Below are 17677 nucleotides of genomic sequence, written 5' to 3'. Positions count from 1 at the left end.
ATCTGAGGTCTGCTCACATAGGATGGACAGTAACTCGCTCTCTGTTCTTGTGCAGACCAGCTGAATAGATTGGGGGGTGGGGCGCACATACCAGTTACTACTGTGGCTGGCTATTTATTATTCTGCAAAGGCAAATTCCAGATGTATTATTTAATAAAATATTGCAATATCAGTGACCAGCAGAAATTACAATATGGGCTGAAATTATAGCAAAGGGCATGGGCTTTTATTTTCAAGTAGTTACAGCTAGTACTGAAGCTCCAAGGAAGAACAGCAAGAACAGTATAAGCAAAATCTCTCACTATGGTACACAATCCCCAAGATTCATATCATGTCAGTCTGTTGTTTTAAATTTGTTCTCAGTGTAAGTAAAAAAATTTTTTCTTGCAATATAAGTGACTACCTGAGAAAGTAAATCGGTCCTCCCCCAGCATGCTAACCCTCCCCTCCAACGCTCACACCAGGTGCATTTGCAGGCCTCCGGCTCTACGCATCCATGACTGTGTAGAATAGAGATCAACTCACTTCACATGGATGTTTACACATCAGAGGTTCTGCAGAAGAATGAACGTAAATACGTGAAGGAATGTGAAGAAATTAAAAGTCCATTATTGGTATATTTTCCATTGCGTTTCTGAGATGTACAAGGCAGAAGGGTTAAATGAGGGTCCTTTCTGTGTTCCTCCTCTTCCAAATTGATTCGTAATATGGTTTTGTATAAAGGGAAAGTACAGCTTTCCAATCTCAATGAGGAGGAGAAACTGTCTTAATTCAAATATTGAGATAATGAGTTATTGCAGAGAACATTTGTAACTGTGACTCTCCAGTAAAAGGCTTTAGCTCATGAGATATTACACACACACACACACACACACACACACACATACACACACACACACACACACACAGAAAAGGTCAGTCACTGATGAAAAGATTTAGCAGCCACTATTTTCCAACAAATGAGGAATCCATAACAGGGCCAAAACCTAGACAAGGACTCAATCTTAGTTAACCATTCCTATTTAGCTATCTACAAAAGCCATTGACAATCTAACTGGCTAGGCAAGTTGTATTTAAGTTTCCTTTGCTATAAAAGGTAAGAGTGGTGTTAGCAAAACATGTAGAACAATGCTTTTCAAAAAGCAAAAGAAAAAATAAATCTTAGGATTCCTGGGTATGATTTATCATCTTGTATAGGATCTTAATTTTTTAGTAGGCATACATTCATTAAAATCATAGTCAACCCAGAAAATGACGTAAAAATTATTCATAGGTACCCACCAAAGCATTTTAAGAACTAAGAACATTCCTGTAAAAATAAAGGCTTAATGCACTTTCATCACTAGTCCGTAGGCCATGTGTATAAATCATGAAGAGAAAATGTTATAGACTAAAATATACTTATAATGTTGAAAATAAGGAGTGGTACAGTTCCCGAAGGCTGAGGTGGCGATTTTTGGTGTTTTTGCCACCGCTTTCCTCCCCACATCTCTATGGCAGATGCTGCAGAAGCATCGTGGCATTTTCCCCCCAGCAGCTCCTGGAAGAAAGTCTAAAATACTTCATGATATAGTATGTTCCATCAGCTAACAGTCATCTCTGTAAAGGTACAGAGGGGAAACCTATTTTCATCCTGTAAGTGTTACAAAAGACATTAGTCATCACAGCAATTATAAGATACAGGTTTGGCTACAATCCCGAGTGCTGTGGCCAATAAAAGAATCTGCATCTGTTCTAAAATGACTTAAACATCCAAGACATAATGCTAGAAGAAGGATGGTTTGGCTAAACTTCAGACGAAAATGCACACAATTTTTTAAAATAATATTTTATATTTGGGGAGAGATAATTTAATATTTTAATAGCATTTACATCACAAACTTTCTATAAAGATTTGGACCACAGTAGTATTATGCCCATTCTATACTTAAAAAATATTTTGTTAACCTCATATGTTTTTGTTATTTTAAATATTAGTTACATTTCAAAACACAAAACCCTAGGATACATTCTGGTAAATTACTCTCTCCTTAGAGAAGAGTAGAGCATGAAACTCAAACAAGAATGCTTAATGGAATACAAATATTCAATCTAGAAACTGTAATAAAAATCTCCCTTCGCTGGGTGAACCTCTTGGCTATTACACAGAAAACCACCCCATGTGGCTCCCCTCAAAATGCATTACGAATCAGGCTCATAATCTTTCCTTCCACAAAAATGGCACAAGAATTGATTTCAATTATCATTTAATACTTATTTCCCTCTCCTGTCAAAAAAAATGTTCTGTACACATGAAATTGAAAGTTGGCAGCCTGAACTCATTTATGGAATTTTAAGGAGTATTGATTTACCAGTGACTTTCCTGGCATTCTCATTGTTACTGGAAGGATGTCTCCGAGTCTGAATTATATGATGAGACAGGCTGGAATGCCAATGGGCTTGGCTAAGACTGATGGGGGAAAAACACCCTCAAAACTTTGTCGAAGTGAATTTTATAAATTAGGTTAACATGATTGATCACATTTGGCCACAGTCTTTCATGTCGCATTGACCTCACATCTCTTCTTGCTTTGTTGTGCCCCACGCAGCTCTTCAATGTCTGAGTATTAATCATTGGACAAAATATAAGGTCATTTAAAAATAAATTGGATCTATTTCTTTGGAAACTAGAAACTATTTTGTGCACCTGAGGGAGTTTTGTTATTTTTTTTTATGTTACACCAGCATATAATTAAAGAGAGAGTATTGAAGCAAATATTGATGGTGTCAGTTTATGTTCACAGAGTGTGGCGTTCTGATGGACACTTGCACAGTGTGTGCCGTTACCTACACATTTAATTATCTCAGCCAACCTTTGCTGAAAAGGCAGAATCAACGTTTACCTATCTCGTACCTACTAATGGTGCCTACGTGGTTACAGCTAAGCACAACAGGACAGGCTTGTAGTACTACAAAGAAATTATGGTGACATAGTCAATATTTCCTCTAAACGATACCCCGCCCCACTCCTCCAGCCCCCCACAGACACTTGCCCGGAAGTGCTGCCATTGTTTTCCTCTAACGGAGGCAGATCCAGAGTTTGTGGGGCCTGAAGTTTACATCATAATGCATTCTTTTAAAAAAAAGTTTACAAAATTATAAATACAATTAAGCATGAAAGTGGACATTTATTTAGAATGAGAAAGGTAATCTCAGCTAATTTCAAAATTTAAAAAGCTGAAAATTCTATAAACTTCACAGAATCCAGAAGATATTTAGTATTTTTATCAACTTGATATACTTGTATCTATTTTTCCATACTATAGAACCATTATTTTTGATCACCTTCTAAAATCATAATATTTTCTATAATCAAGGCAGAAAAATTCAAGGGTGTTTTTCTCTAGCATGGTTGATAAAAAAAAGTTTGTTATTTTTTTATACTTTTGAACATTTTCAGTTTCACAACTTATTACTTGTTATGTTACAGACTATTACGATTATTGTCAAAGTCAGGTAAACTTCTATTAAGTTTTTTTTCCACAGCTGAGCTGAATACTATGGAAGAGTTTTGCACGGAACAGATGTGGCCTGATACAATTCAAAATTTGTTTCTTCATCACTGAATGCACAATTCCTGAAACAATGCCGTAGTTAACTATCGAATAGCAGTCTGGCCTCGACCCATGCATACTTGGAAGAGTATCCCTGGAATCATTTCTACAACAGAGTGTCAGGAATACCTAATTTATACACATAAAGATATTCCACTAAACGCACACAAATGAGTCTTCAACATCAGCTTCAGTTAGCACAACCTCACAAACAGCCATGCCCACTTGAACAGCGCCTGACCTGTCTGGAGTGTGAGGGGGGAACTGATCTCCAGTGCAGTCAGGTAAAACCCCTCCCTTCTGCAACAGGAGACTCGATCTAGCCAGCACACTGATAAGCACACTCCCAGGGCCTTCAAAAGGAGATTTTTTTTGCCTCAAGGTCAATCCTTTCCTGCCCACCCTTTCCCACCACAGCCCTCCCTTCTTTCTCTGCACTCTTACCCCTACCCCATATACTAACACCTTTGAATAAGCCTTGATTGGTTTTCACTTTCCTCCCACATCCACCCATCATCAAACCCTATTGTTTCCATAATCAGTGTTATCTTTTGTCTGGACATTTTCAATGCATTCCTAGGGCTCAGAGCAGTAAACCTCACTCTTGTTCATTTCATAGATCTTCTTTTCTTTTTTCACTGGGTTCCCCAATTCACTCAAACAACTTAGTATTATAAAATTCCCTAAAACCTTAGTTTATCCTCTGCAGTATAACCTCCAGTTGGCCTTTTATTGCAATCACAAAGTTAGAATGCCAGCATTTGAGGTCATCTGTTAACTCCACAGTATTTCTTTCTCCTGCTATCTTAAATGAACTCTGTTTCTCCAGAGTCCTCCCAGATTCTTTAGTTTGCTTCGAAGGTTCCATTTTCTTGCCTTTTCCCTTCTCCTCCTTCTCCTTCTTCTTTGCATGAAGCTTCCTCCGTCTTCTCTCTGCTTCTCAAAGTTATACTTAATTCAACCTGGGCTGCTGTTATTATTTTCCTTTCCTTCTTACAAGTTTTTAAAAACACCGCGGCCACAGTGATAACTCCCTTTAGGAGATGACATACAGGGTGGAGCAAAAATAGGTTTATATCTGTGAGTATGTGAAACGCAGAGTTTTTTCTATTATTATTCATTAACTATTGTATTATTTTCCATACCAACAACTGTAAACCTACTTTTGCCCCACCCTGTAGTCTCTCTTTGGCACATAATATATGTTATGTTGTACTTTCATTCATTAAATATTTTTATAATTTTTATAATTTATAATATATACATAAATGTCTTCCTTGCAATATCATAAGTAGGTTCAGTTCAATTGCTATTATCAAGCCACTTAGAACTGCAGCGATAAAATAAATTTAAGAAACACTTTCTGCCTTTAGGATGTTTAATCTTGTAAATGGGAGGAGATAACAAAAATTACTTCTAATAGAGGGTAAAGATAAGAGCCCTCCCCTATATAAGCAATTATTTTCAAGTTAATCGTTAGACTAATCTTAGTCTCTCCCACCAGATGGCGTGCTTTTGAGAGTAGAGACTTTCTTTTTTTAATATATTTTATTAATTATGCCATTACAGTTGTTTTATTTCCCCCACCATTCCCCCTTTAGTTTATGACCACGTGTCTCAAGTTCTTTAGACTCTATATTTCCCATACTATTCTTGCCCTCCCCCCATCTATTTTCTAACTACCGTCTATGCTACTTATTTTCTGTATCTTCTCCCCCCTTCTCCTTCTCCTACTCCCCTGTTGCTAACCCTCCATGTGGTCTTCATTTCTATGGTTCTGCTCCTGATCTAGCTGTCCCCTTGATATAGGGTGCAGCCGGGGGGGGCCCAAAAAAAAGATTTGGAATGGTGTCCAGAATTCAAAGTGTACAGGAATATTGGAGAGACATATAAGATGTCCTCACCCCCCCTCCAGGGGGAAGAAACGAATGGAGCCAGGCCATTGAGAGCTGTTTTGCATAGCAACAGTTTTGCAGCTAACCTCTGGAATGATTATTTAACATATCTATAACCTTTAACTGGTTTCATAGATATGTTAAATAGCAGTGGCCAAGTTTGGAGCCAGGGGGAAGGGAGTGGCTGGGACTCAAGATAGTAACGAGGGGCTGCGCTCCTGAGTGAGAAGGCCTGTGTGGGGGCTTGGAAAAGATGGGCTCCAGGACATGAGGGGATAACTGCCCAGGTGAAAGGGAAAACCATGCAGCTTTGCCAGAATGGAGATCCCTGCCGCCAGGTGAAGATAAGCCACATGCTTTTGGTGGAGTGTGGACCCCTGCAGCTTTGGTGAGAAGAGGCCCACGTGGCTTTGGGGTGCCCCCCTTGGCCACATGGTCTGGAAAGCAGGAGAGACTTTGGCTAGAACTGGGTACAAAGGACTCTTGCCAGTGGACCATGAGAGGGTACCACAGTACTTTGGATTAACTCGAGATCCTGCACAGTGACACAGCTGACGGTGCCAGCGCCCTGAAACACAGATGTGTGCTCTTTTCCTGATTTACGGTACCCGGAGTTGGGACAGTGGGAGAAGGAAGCGCTGTGTGGGTGTAGGTGTACAACCTGAAGGACTTTGATATTTTAGTAGAGGCGTTAGGTCTGAATAGCATTAAATAAACATTTTGTTTCCTTTTCACAAATCTCTGGCATTGAGAGATGTCTTTCCAATTAACGGCGGACAGAAGAGCCCAGTAGATTTTAGTATTTTGTTTTTTGGGAGGGGCCCCTGTTGTAAAGCAGTTTTGGGCGTCCCTAGGTGGGCCGAATATTGTATTGCCCCTCCCTCGGACCTCTTGTTCGGTAACACCCTTAGTTTGCTTTTGTTTTAGGTGGTCCCAAAGAAGTTGGACCCAAGAAGGAACACACCAAGGCACATCATCATTACATTAGCCAAGATTAAAATGAAGGAGAGAATCCTAGAAGCAGCAAGAGCTAAGGGGACAGTCACCTACAAAGGAGTTCCCATCAGACTGTCAGTGGATTTCTCAAAAGAGACCCTACAGGCAAGAAGGGGCTGGATAGAGACTTTTCTTTAACCAGTTTTTACATTTCCAGAGCTTGGTTTCTGGAGGTACTGAGTTCTCCACAATTGGAGGTAATCATGTGGGGGCCGGGGGATGTCCTAAATATCACCAAAGGGATTTATACACAGACCAATGGTCTCGGAGGACATGCAGGACAAGTGATCTGTGTGTGTCAGTTCTCTGTGAGACGGATAACATGTAGATAATATTTTAATGGGACAAAGACACAGAAGCTTGGGGCAAAGAAAATTGGGTGCAAGTCTCAATTCCAAGCTTCAGTTTCCTCATCTACTAAAATAGTTCATGAATAACTACTCGTTCATGTTATTTTGAAGCTAAGTGAATTAACATACAGTGACTGAAACCTGGTAGGTATTCAGAAATTTAAGTTTTAGTTTACCCTGTTTGCAAATATTACCCATTGTAGAGCTAATCAGCTTAATATTTTGTCGTGTGGATGTTTTTTAAAATGTACTTTTCAATTCCCTAAATGTACTTCTATCATGATGACAGAGCTGTGAAATGTAAATGCCCTCTTCCTTGAAGAAGGTCAATGAAAAGAAGCTTTAAAATATTTAAAATCTGGATTAAGATGGGTAACAAACCACAAGTCATGTGTGTGGGGTGTTTTTTTTTTGTTTTTGAGACTCAGCTAACACTAATAATGGCTTTAAACAGAAACCTCATTTACAGTAAGCCAGCTGCAAGGAGTGGATTTCATCACCTACATACCGTCTGTGTGGTCAGAAACTTAATGTTGAGACTCAGTGGGGGAGAAAGAAAAGTCTGAAGAATGAATTAGCTTGTAGTGTCATTTATAATAGTGGGAACCTTTTCTAAGAAATTTTATCTGAAAGTTAAGAACTCCTTGAGATTTCACCATCAACTCAGCATGGCGCTATTATTTTGTTACTGAGACACTTAAACTCTGTTTTTCTTACCCCTTACAGAGAAATCAACAGTTAAAATTAGAGTAGAGTGGAGGCTCTGGATTGTTATTCGGGCTTGGTACTGAGACACCAAAGATTGCTGTAAGCAGCTTACCAGCCATGCATCCAACTTGGTCCATACTCATTGAAGGGTTTATACAGAAAGAATTAAAATACAGCATATGGAAGGTTTTTAAATATATGGCAGAAATGAGTTTAAAAATTACATTTTCCTGTTATCAACAATATGTTATCATAGACTTATTTGGGGATATCTGCCAAATTCATAATATGTTCTGCTCTGAAAACCAGTGTCTTCCTATGTTAGCCTTGGGGTTAGGTCCTCAATAACCACGCTTCCAGTTTGTGAACTTCGCCCATCCCCTTCCCTCCTCACTGTTGGCAGATGAGTGGTAGACTTCAGACCAAATTTCCAGAAACTCTCATTCTATTGTCATAGCTGACTCACCTAGTGTTAGACCTGACAAGCCCAAGTGAATAGGACCTTTCCACCTGAGGGTCGGGAGTAGGACTGAGAGGCAGCCAGGCTGTCAGCATCAGTAGGTGATGAGAACTGGACCTGTAAACGTGTCAGCCCTCAGGTGGGCGTGTTTCACCATGTGCTGAACCATGTGGATCAGAGGGGCCCAGACATCTAGTTTGTAGATTAAACATAATAGACACATATAGGCAGAGAAAACAGAGATAAAATATGGGGAGAGATTCTTGACAGTTTTCTAGTTGCTCTGTCCAGGGCTTTCTTTAGGCCTCATGGGATTCCTATTACTGATCTTCATGCACAAGCTTGTATTGCTATGACAGCCACCCCAGGTGTGTTTGTTAATTTGTTAACTTATTTGTTTATTACTAAAGAAGATAAAATTGCTTGTGCGATTTGCAATCAATGACGCCCAATTAATATACACAAAGGTAAGTAAATATGACTTTAATGGGTCCATAGTTTATCCCAGGCAGAAACTAAAGACTATATTACATGATAAAATTTTAAATAATAGTTACTTTTTAGTATGAATGTCTATAATATTCTAGGTAGTTATGCATACTTCTAAGTGCTGTGGATATCATTTCTAGTATTGTTTTACATATAATGTACATATTATATTATTTCTAATATTAATACAGTCTTATGAGATGAAATGATTAGCCCCATTATACAGAAGGGAGATACAAGCCTCAGAGTGTTTATAACTTAATGACACAGCAACTGACACAGCTGGAATGCAAATCAGGATGCTGCTGTCTGTTTCCAAAGTCAAGTTCACTCTCTCCAGCACCACAACAGAATTTCCTGAAGGCTGAACACCTTCAACCGCTCACCAAACTTTCTAGTTCCCCTATGGTATTTTCTCATTTCAATAAATGACACCTCAGTTTAATCCAGTTGTGTAGCCCAAGGTTCTGCTAACCTTTACTTCTCAAAAACTTCACAAAATTATCCTCACTCCTTTCTTTTCTCACACATCCTACTTATATTCCATCATCAAACCCTAGCAGAGCATTTACACAGTGCACTCAGAATCTTACTTCCTCTCGTCACCCCCGCCCCCGAGCCACCATGTTGCCAGTGGGAGACCTGGCAATGGGTTGCTTACCAGTCACCCTGTTTCTGCTCTTGTGCCCAGTCCCCACCCATGTTCTTCCCGTTCTCCACAATGCAGGCAGAATAAGCCTTTAAAAGCACAAACCTGATTATGTCACTTTCTTGCCCCAATTTTTTTCCAAAAGCAACGTGGATTGGCCTGTCTATCCCTTGACCTTGTCTACTTCCTGCCCCTCACACATCAACTCCAGCTTTAATGCTCTCCTTGTTGATCCCCAAGTATTTCAAGCAGGTTCTGTTTCAGGGCATTTATGTTTGCTGTTTACTTCACCAGGGATGCTCTTCATAGAGGCAGCCCCTTGGCCTAGACCCTCACATCATTAAGCGTTTGCTGAAGTCTCCCCGTCAGACAGGCCGGCCCTGACTGCCTCCCTCCACCTCTCTCTGGAGCCCTTCTCTCCACATGCACCGCTGTATTCATTTTTAATATATGTTTGTTTTCCTTCTCCTTCCACTAAAATGTAAGCTTTATGAAAGCAGATATTTGGTCTTTGTTCACAACTACATCTCCAGGACCTTCAGAACAGTGCCTGAAATAAGACAGAGGCTCAGAAATGATTGCGTGAATGAATAAAAGGGATTAGATACTTTAAAACCTAAGTACAAAAATTCTGATGACATGACTTTACATATTTTTCTTTAACTTACTTTAACAACTACACTCCTCCTAGATTTCTCCTTTCAAAATATAGCCTTTTCCATCCATGTTTCTATAAGCTCTTTATGCTTTCATAGCTCACTCTTATTTGCCTTTTTCTCCAGTGATTTATTCAGTATAATTGAAATGCGTGTGAAAGGCTACAGTATTTTGCCAATCTTATTCTCTTTCATGGTGCCCTATATATGCCCTGCAAAGTATTTGATTAATGATAGTGTTGACCACTATTACCTGAACAGCTTTTCTCTCTTCTAATTTTTTGAAATAAAAATCTAACTATTTAAGCCTCTATTTGAAAGATAAAAATACCACAGTGGCAATGTATATAAAGATGATACAGCAATCCTCAGAGGTTCGCTGAGGTATAGGATTCCTCAGAGATTAAAAATGACTACATCACTCCTGTTGTGGACTTTTAATTCATTCATTTAACAGGTACTTATTTCTTATATACTACACCTTAGGGAGGAGAGGGCAGAACCAAGAGTAGGTTCTGTGTTTTCTGGCCTGTGGGCTTATTTACAGGGGAAAATATGCTTCCTGCTTCTAATTTCAAAATTGCCAGATTGTCTAAAATTTTAAATACTGAGATCTGATATCATAGAAAAGATACTTTAGATGAACACATTTCTCCATTTCCAGTAGAAAATGGATTTCTAATAATATATTTTTCACTGTTACAGATAATAATCAATGTTTCTTATTTAAGCAGTAACATCATTCCTAAAAACTAATATACTCTAAGCTTTAATGTGTTCTCAGTGACATGTGGCAACCATGTTCACTTTATTGAGGGGTTAAGTTTTACTTGGTTACTAACCAGTCCGTAGAAAATGTATATGCTTCAAGTGCCCAGCAGGTGACAAGAAGTATCCTTGAAGAGTTTATACTTAGTAGGTAATCATTCCCAGAGAACACTTAAGAGGCCCGCAGTCCATGGGCGTTTGGATGGAACAAACACCTGGATTAGGAGATGAGTGCACTGAGAGGCGGATGGCAAAACGAATCTGTTTCATGGGATGATCTGGCTTGAATGGATTCAATTTAACATTTACTGTGGGCGCACGGTGGTCACAAGAATGAATGGGGAACTGTCTCTTTGTACAGTTTTCAGATGAGTCGGGGAAATGGACACGGGGATGAGAAGACAGGGTGACCTCTGGGATACAAACAACCTGGATGAAAGGTCCAAGTGTGAATCACGTGACAGAGTGGATGTGAGGGGAGGGGGCTGGTCACAGACACTGCGTTTCTTCTGCTCATTCCACAGTTTTTGAAGTCTGTACATCTACCAATCCCATCTCTTTCATAGAGTGAAAGAGAAAGTATGGATATTTAAATAGAAGACCAGTCACATGGTTATACATTACTATCAAAGTTTATAATATTATCACATTATATTTGCCAAATATTTCTGGGTGAGATTTATGCTAACCTTTATCAAATCCCAGAAGAAGCTTCTGAATATATGATTGATATTATGTTCACAATTTTTTCCAGTTTGAAATAGATTGAGTCTTCTAAAGACAAGAAAACATCAGGAAAGTCTGATTCTTAAAATGCAAGCTATTTAACTGGTACCAACAACAATCACAGCACCTGTAAAATGAAAGCTTTCCTCAAAATGCGAATGTTTAAAAGTACTCTTTAAATTCTGTTGCAAATGACATTTGTTTTCTGCAACAAACACCATCTACTATATTCATGGTATATAAATGTTTTCGAGGCTTAGCTTGTTACACAATTAATTTAACAACCGATTGGTCAAGGGTACTTACATATTCTTCATAAGCCTCATGGGCTGGAGGAGGGGGTGCCCTGTATCCTGGCACAGCTGGTGCCCCTCGGGCTCGTGGGGTAGGGACACCTCTTGCTACAGGGGGCACTGGAAGAGCTCCACGGGTCACAGTGGTCCCTCGGGGAGTGAGAACACCTCGTCCAGGTGGCGGGGGAGGAGGAATGGCACCCCCACGACCCCTAGGAAAAATAGGACACAGAGATGAGGAACAAGCAATGAGAGAAAGGGACTGAAACAGACAAAACTCTCAGCTTACAGCCTCCGTACAATAGGAAGAAACCCAATTAATTGCTGTGTGTGTGTGTGTATTGAGATTCTTTAGAATGGCAAGTACTTTGACCTCCATGGTAAAATAAATTTTGTAAATGCTAGTTATGACTTAGTTGTGAAAAGCAGGTAAAATGCTTGAATATTTTCTTTTATAAAACTATAAAACCAATCCATTCTCATTTTATTCTAAAGTTACCAAGAAGACCCACTTGGGAGCATTGTCTGATATACGACTCGCTGGACCACCTCTGAAACTGAGCTGCCAAATGCAAATGTCTTCTCCACACTGAAGGTTATTGACAGCAATGTGCAAAGTTGTCATCAACAACCAAAAAATCTGTCTGCACGTTAACACTTCATAAAATGTGAAACTCTGACCATGATGATATCATTCTGTGTATTACAGTAGCTTAAGCTTGAGGTCACTTGAAACCGCAACTCATTGTCACTGATTTATTATCATCCATGTAATCCTTTGAACGGGTAGAGCCCCTGATATAATTTATTTTCCTCTGGTAACTATGGTGTTAGTAAAATACATTAGGACTGTGCAAAAATACAAAATACACTAAATATTCTGTACTACAGTGCTTGACACAAAAGTAACTTGTGCTAAAAGCCGGAGATCAAATGGATGCAGCCAACTTTTATGGCATTCCGAGGCCTTTGGAGAGGTTGAATGTTTGTCTGAAGTCTTTGGGCAGAAGCGTGGTTATTTCCCTTTTTATTATGTCTGAAAGGCTGGCCTCTAGAAAGCACCGCTTTCAGCAGCAACACTAAAGCTTTGGGAAAAATAATGATCATTGGGATGTCAACAATCACACTGTTTGGCTGCACCCACAGACGGGAATGTAGGTTATGCTTTCTGCTATTCATAGCAGTCAGCTGGCTCTTTCTTGCTTGCAGAAAATGAGCTTTTACGAGTGAACAGCAAGAATGCTGGTAACGCTTTTAAAAGTTTTAAATAGATTACAGAGTTGATGAATAGAGAAATTATCAGAGAACTTATTGTGAGTCTAATGTATAGAGAACGCTCTCCTAGACTGTAGGAAGGAGAAACACAAAAGGCTCAGAAGGCCAGGCGCCTGCTTCAAGCACAGCATAGCTGAGGAGGCAATATTCTACATTATCATGATAACACAATACAATATTCTACATTATGGTAATATAAAGACACATCTATAAAAAAGGTTGTAAAGACCATTATTATTATTACCGTCACTGGGCCTACCACCTGCTTCCTCATAAGGAGGGTGAGCATATTTCCAGGTTTGCCCAGAATTGTTTTGATTTACAACCGTTGCCCCAGTTTCCTGTTCAGTTTAGCATTTTCACACTCTCAAAAGTGTCCATGTGTGGCTAGTAAATTATATGTCACCTACTTTAAACTGCATTCACAAGTGCAGGGTATACCACTAAAATAATCACAGATATTATAACTTACTGGGCCTGAGGTGGGTTTTTTCCCCTTGATGGGTCAAATCAGATTTCCGAATCTGTAATAAATTCTTCCTGTTTTAAAACTGTATGATCCTTGCATCCCACCTAACTTCTCATTCAATTCCTTTATCAACTGTCTTTAAGATACAGCCCTAGCAACCCTGTCTCCTGAATGTGACTCACTGTGCCTTTTCCCTGGAATATTAACCCCACGTCTCTCTTCTCCAATTCAACGCAAGATTTACATCACCTATTTTTGATACAGTTCCTGGTTGAATCCACACTACAGTATCCTTTCCTTCATTTTTCTCATGTCTTGAAATTTTTCCCCATTTAAGTCTTCAACTCCTTATTCTTGAATCAAACAAAAAAGGTAAAGAGAATTAAAAGTACAAATTGGTAGTTACAAAATAGTCATGGGGATGTACTGTATAAAGAATATAGTCAATAATGTTATAATAACTGTGTGGTGCCAGGTGGGTACTGAAAATATTGGGGAAATACTTTGTAAAGTATGTGATTATCTAACCACTATGCTGTACCAAAAACTAATACAAGATAATATCGAATGCCGACTATAATTGAAAAATAAAATGAAAAAGTGTAATCTAGGCATAGATTTTGCCCATTTGTGAGAAATACTCTTAAATGAGCTCACCAGTGGCCCACTGATTTCAAAATCCCCTGGATTTGTTCACAGTGCCCATTTTACTGTGCCTCCCCATTATACTTAGCACTGTGGACTTCTGTCTGGAAACTGCCTTCTTTGGACTTTGTGACTTTGCTTTTCTCCACATTTCCTCCCTCTTCTTTTTCTTACTCAGCCTCCTTCACTGGCTTCTCTATTCCTGAGGCCCCTTGGCTTATGGGTGTCCTCATTTTCTATCCTGTATCCTCTTTCTGTCCTGGTGCTCCCGGTATTCCCTAACTCGAATTACGATTATTATCTGTCTCCTTCCTAACACAAGCCGTATCCTGGATTATGGGCCTTACATCAGAGGTTTCTTAACTTGTCTGCACATTTAGTTACTTGAAGAACCTTTGAAAATTCCAAATTTCAGACCATACTCCAGGCCAATGAAATCACAGTATGTAGAAGCAGGAAGTCCTCTGACTCCAATGTGCAGACTACTTTGGACATCCCTATTTACAGGCACCATCAAATTCGAAAATCTTGACAAGTCTGTCATGTAACAATTTCTAAGCTATTTTAAAGGTTAACAACCAAGGCACAGAAAGTACAAGTCACCTGCCAAAGATCATGCTAGCACATCCAAAGAGCTAGAATTAATCATAGGAATAATTATGGTCTTCATTTAACTTGGTTGTTCACCTAACCTTAGTTGATATAACAATCTCTAACTCGGCCAGATATCACAGAGTTATCCTTGTCTTGGGCCCTCTTTCTTCTCTAGCATCTAATTAGGCCCTAATTCCCATAAATTTTAATCTCTAGTTTTGTATCTCTACACTTCAAATGGTGTTCTTTTCTCTGCTGAATCACAGACTCGTCTTCCCGCTGGCTTGCCTGCCACGAGCCGGTGTCTCTCTGTCTCTTCTCTCTCACCCACAGGGATGGCTGAGGAGACTTTTTAAAAACAAATATGATCACTCCCTTATTTAATAAATAGTTCTAAGAATTAGTTCTCCTTATAGTAAACAGTATGCCCTTCATGTTTCATTTTCCACTGCTTGCTCTCCCTTAGCATATAGTAGCGGTGTGTGTTAAAGATGTGACATGACTTCATTCTTCAGTTAGGTAATAGAAACTATTATAATATACATGTGATGCTTTGTTCTTTAGTATGTATATGCTACAGAGAATTAGTTTTCATACATATGTTTACTGAAACATAATTTCCTTTAATTAAATAAGTTTTTATATATAGAAGTTTAAAAATATTCTAGGTACCATTCTTTTTTAATATGTGCAACTGAATAGCTTAATAAAGTCACAATTTCATAAATATGTACAAATTACCATTAACATTAACTTCTGTTTTCAAGGGCTTTCTGATCAATATGATTTTCTGTTTTGAGAAACTGTTTCCTTATTCCTTCTTATTTGTGGATACATTTCATTATCTGGTTTGAAATAGAAGACAAAGAGTTCTGCTCCATTTACTTTCATTAGTGTTAATACATGAAAAACGTCAATACAGCATTGAAAGTGAGGTTTAATTTTCAACATTAGTTTTCTTTTCTCTTTATGTATGTAGTTTCAGATCTGTAAGATCTATGGGATATTAAAAACAGAAGCTCTCGGTGAATTCTTTCTATCAAGATAATTAAAGATATAGACCATATACACTATTCTTTATTAAATCAATACAGGTTAACTTTTTAGTACAAAATTTCACTGAAATAAAAATCTCATATGGTTTTCTCAAATATGGCAAATATAACACTACACTAAACAACATTAACAACAAAATATATCAATACAAAGACTGTATAATCTCAAGAGCAGGTTAATGCATTATTTTAAAAAGTGATCTCAATTTCAATGAATACAGAAAAGGAAAAAAAAGTCTCCTCCGTAGAAATAAATTGTCATTTGTTTGAACTATAAAAGCAAGAAATTCATGATTTAAACCATATGATTCAATCATTCGAAGATACCTGCTATGTCATTTTATATCCCATCATGATGAGGTTAGCACCATGCAATGTTTTATAGAAGGCCAATTCCATGAAAAGTATGTCCATAAAAGAGCTATGTCACATTTTTAGCAATAAATAAATGTTTCTGGATAGCATTAAATAGCTCTGTTTTTATTCTTTTAAAGATAAATATACAAAAATCATCTCTAGATTCAGAACATTTTCAGAAGTGTTTCCTTCAGTCAAATATAATGTCAAGAATCTACATATTTTGCCTTTAGATAATTATTACCTTCATATTTTATTTGGAAATTTATTATTCTTAACTTTTTCTGGTAATTTAAAAACTTTGATGCAATTAAGATTTAAATATTAAAATACTGGTATTTTGACAGTGCTTGTTGAAAATATTTGGAGTGTAACTAATAAATAAATTGAATCAGTAAATATCTTAGCATCTCTTCAGCTGATTTCCATGCAATATATAAATAATATTCCAGGTCTACGTCTTTCAGAGATTTGAAGGCCGACTGTAATGGGGTGAGAGAATGACAGAATTACAATGTCTCTGTGTGAAGGCTGTGAGTATTTTTTACTTTACTTGTTTTCAAACTAATGCTTTCTGTTGAAAGCATGACAGAGTACTACAAAACAGATCTCGGGTGACCAAAGACACTGCAAAGTCAAATGTAACTAAACTTTAAATATCCTTACCATTTGCCAAGCAAGAAGTATGCTTCTGGCTTTTTGTATTGCTATTATTTATATTATCAACTTATATATCTAAATTTTCTTTCTTTTCTTTCTTTCTTTCTTTCTTTCTTTCTTTCTTTCTTTCTTTCTTTCTCTCTTTCTTTCTTTCTCCTTCCTTCCTTTTTATCTATCATCATCTATCTCTATATGTAGCTGGTAAGACTGTGACAATTTAAGGGCCACTTAAGGCACAGACAAAATTTATAACTTTCCCTTTACACAATTGGTTAAGATCTTGAACTGTGAATTCTGTAAACAAACTATCTGTGTGACATTGGGCAAATTCCTTACATTTTTCTGTATCTCATTTTATCACCTGTATGCAATATTTAACCTGAGTGTGGAGGATTTGATGAGTTAGTTCATGGAAATTCTTATGTGCTATGTAAGCATTCACTGTTTTTGTGGAGGTGGTGGTTATTGTTGCTGATGTTGTCATTGCTAATTCCCTGTTGTGATCATGCCACAGATCAAGTGAGTAAAAGATTGCCATCCTCACTGGCTGTTAACTTACTTAAAATAAAAACCAATGTACCTTGAAGGCGTTGTGGGGGCTATTCTGATCCCTCTGCCTCTAATACCTCTGCCACGGCCAGAGTCTTCTGAGCCATTTAAGTAAGATAATTCACGTAGTTGTTCCTGACGAATTTCATCATTATAGTCCTAGAAGGAAAAAACGTGACTGATGAGTTATAAAGGGGCAGGGAGTTCTTGGAACTTAACAGAGTAAGAAATAAAATTTTGCATTTATTTTTCTGGAGCCTTGTATATAAAAATTTAAAATAATGCAAAAGTGTATATACTTCAAATTCCTATTTTTATGTAGAGAAATTGAAATTGCTTTATTTATCAAGGAAGTAAGTTCTCAGTAGGAAATCAGATGCCTTTTGCTGGAATGTTACTTGATGTGTTAGCCAGCAAAGGGAAGAAAACAATATAGAACAATATCTTAGAATGTACCAAGGTTATGATTACTAATAAGAGAATTAATGAA

The 17677-nt window shown here is 37.9% G+C and overlaps 1 protein-coding gene across 4 annotated transcripts in view; it reads right to left on the bottom strand.

The window, feature by feature from the left end:
* Positions 1-17677, bottom strand: part of KHDRBS2 (KH RNA binding domain containing, signal transduction associated 2) — a 569275-nt gene that overhangs the window by 210776 nt on the left and 340822 nt on the right. For all 4 annotated transcript variants that reach the window (XR_008391564.1, XM_053665007.1, XM_053665009.1 and 1 more), the window contains exons 5-6: positions 17219-17346; positions 11597-11795 (exon numbers count right to left, since the gene is read on the bottom strand). Coding sequence is in view for 3 of the 4 variants with exons in the window: in XM_053665007.1 (XP_053520982.1) it covers positions 11597-11795; positions 17219-17346 (327 nt within the window). In the remaining variant the exon portion in view is untranslated. The remainder of the gene's footprint in view (positions 1-11596; positions 11796-17218; positions 17347-17677) is intronic.

This window comes from Artibeus jamaicensis, unplaced genomic scaffold (genome assembly GCF_021234435.1).
Source record: "Artibeus jamaicensis isolate MK-2021 breed Jamaican fruit bat unplaced genomic scaffold, CSHL_Jam_final contig_388, whole genome shotgun sequence".
NCBI classification, from domain to species: Eukaryota; Metazoa; Chordata; class Mammalia; order Chiroptera; family Phyllostomidae; genus Artibeus; species Artibeus jamaicensis.
The sequence above is the reverse complement of the archived record's forward strand: the minus strand, read 5'-3'. Positions and strand labels throughout refer to the sequence as shown.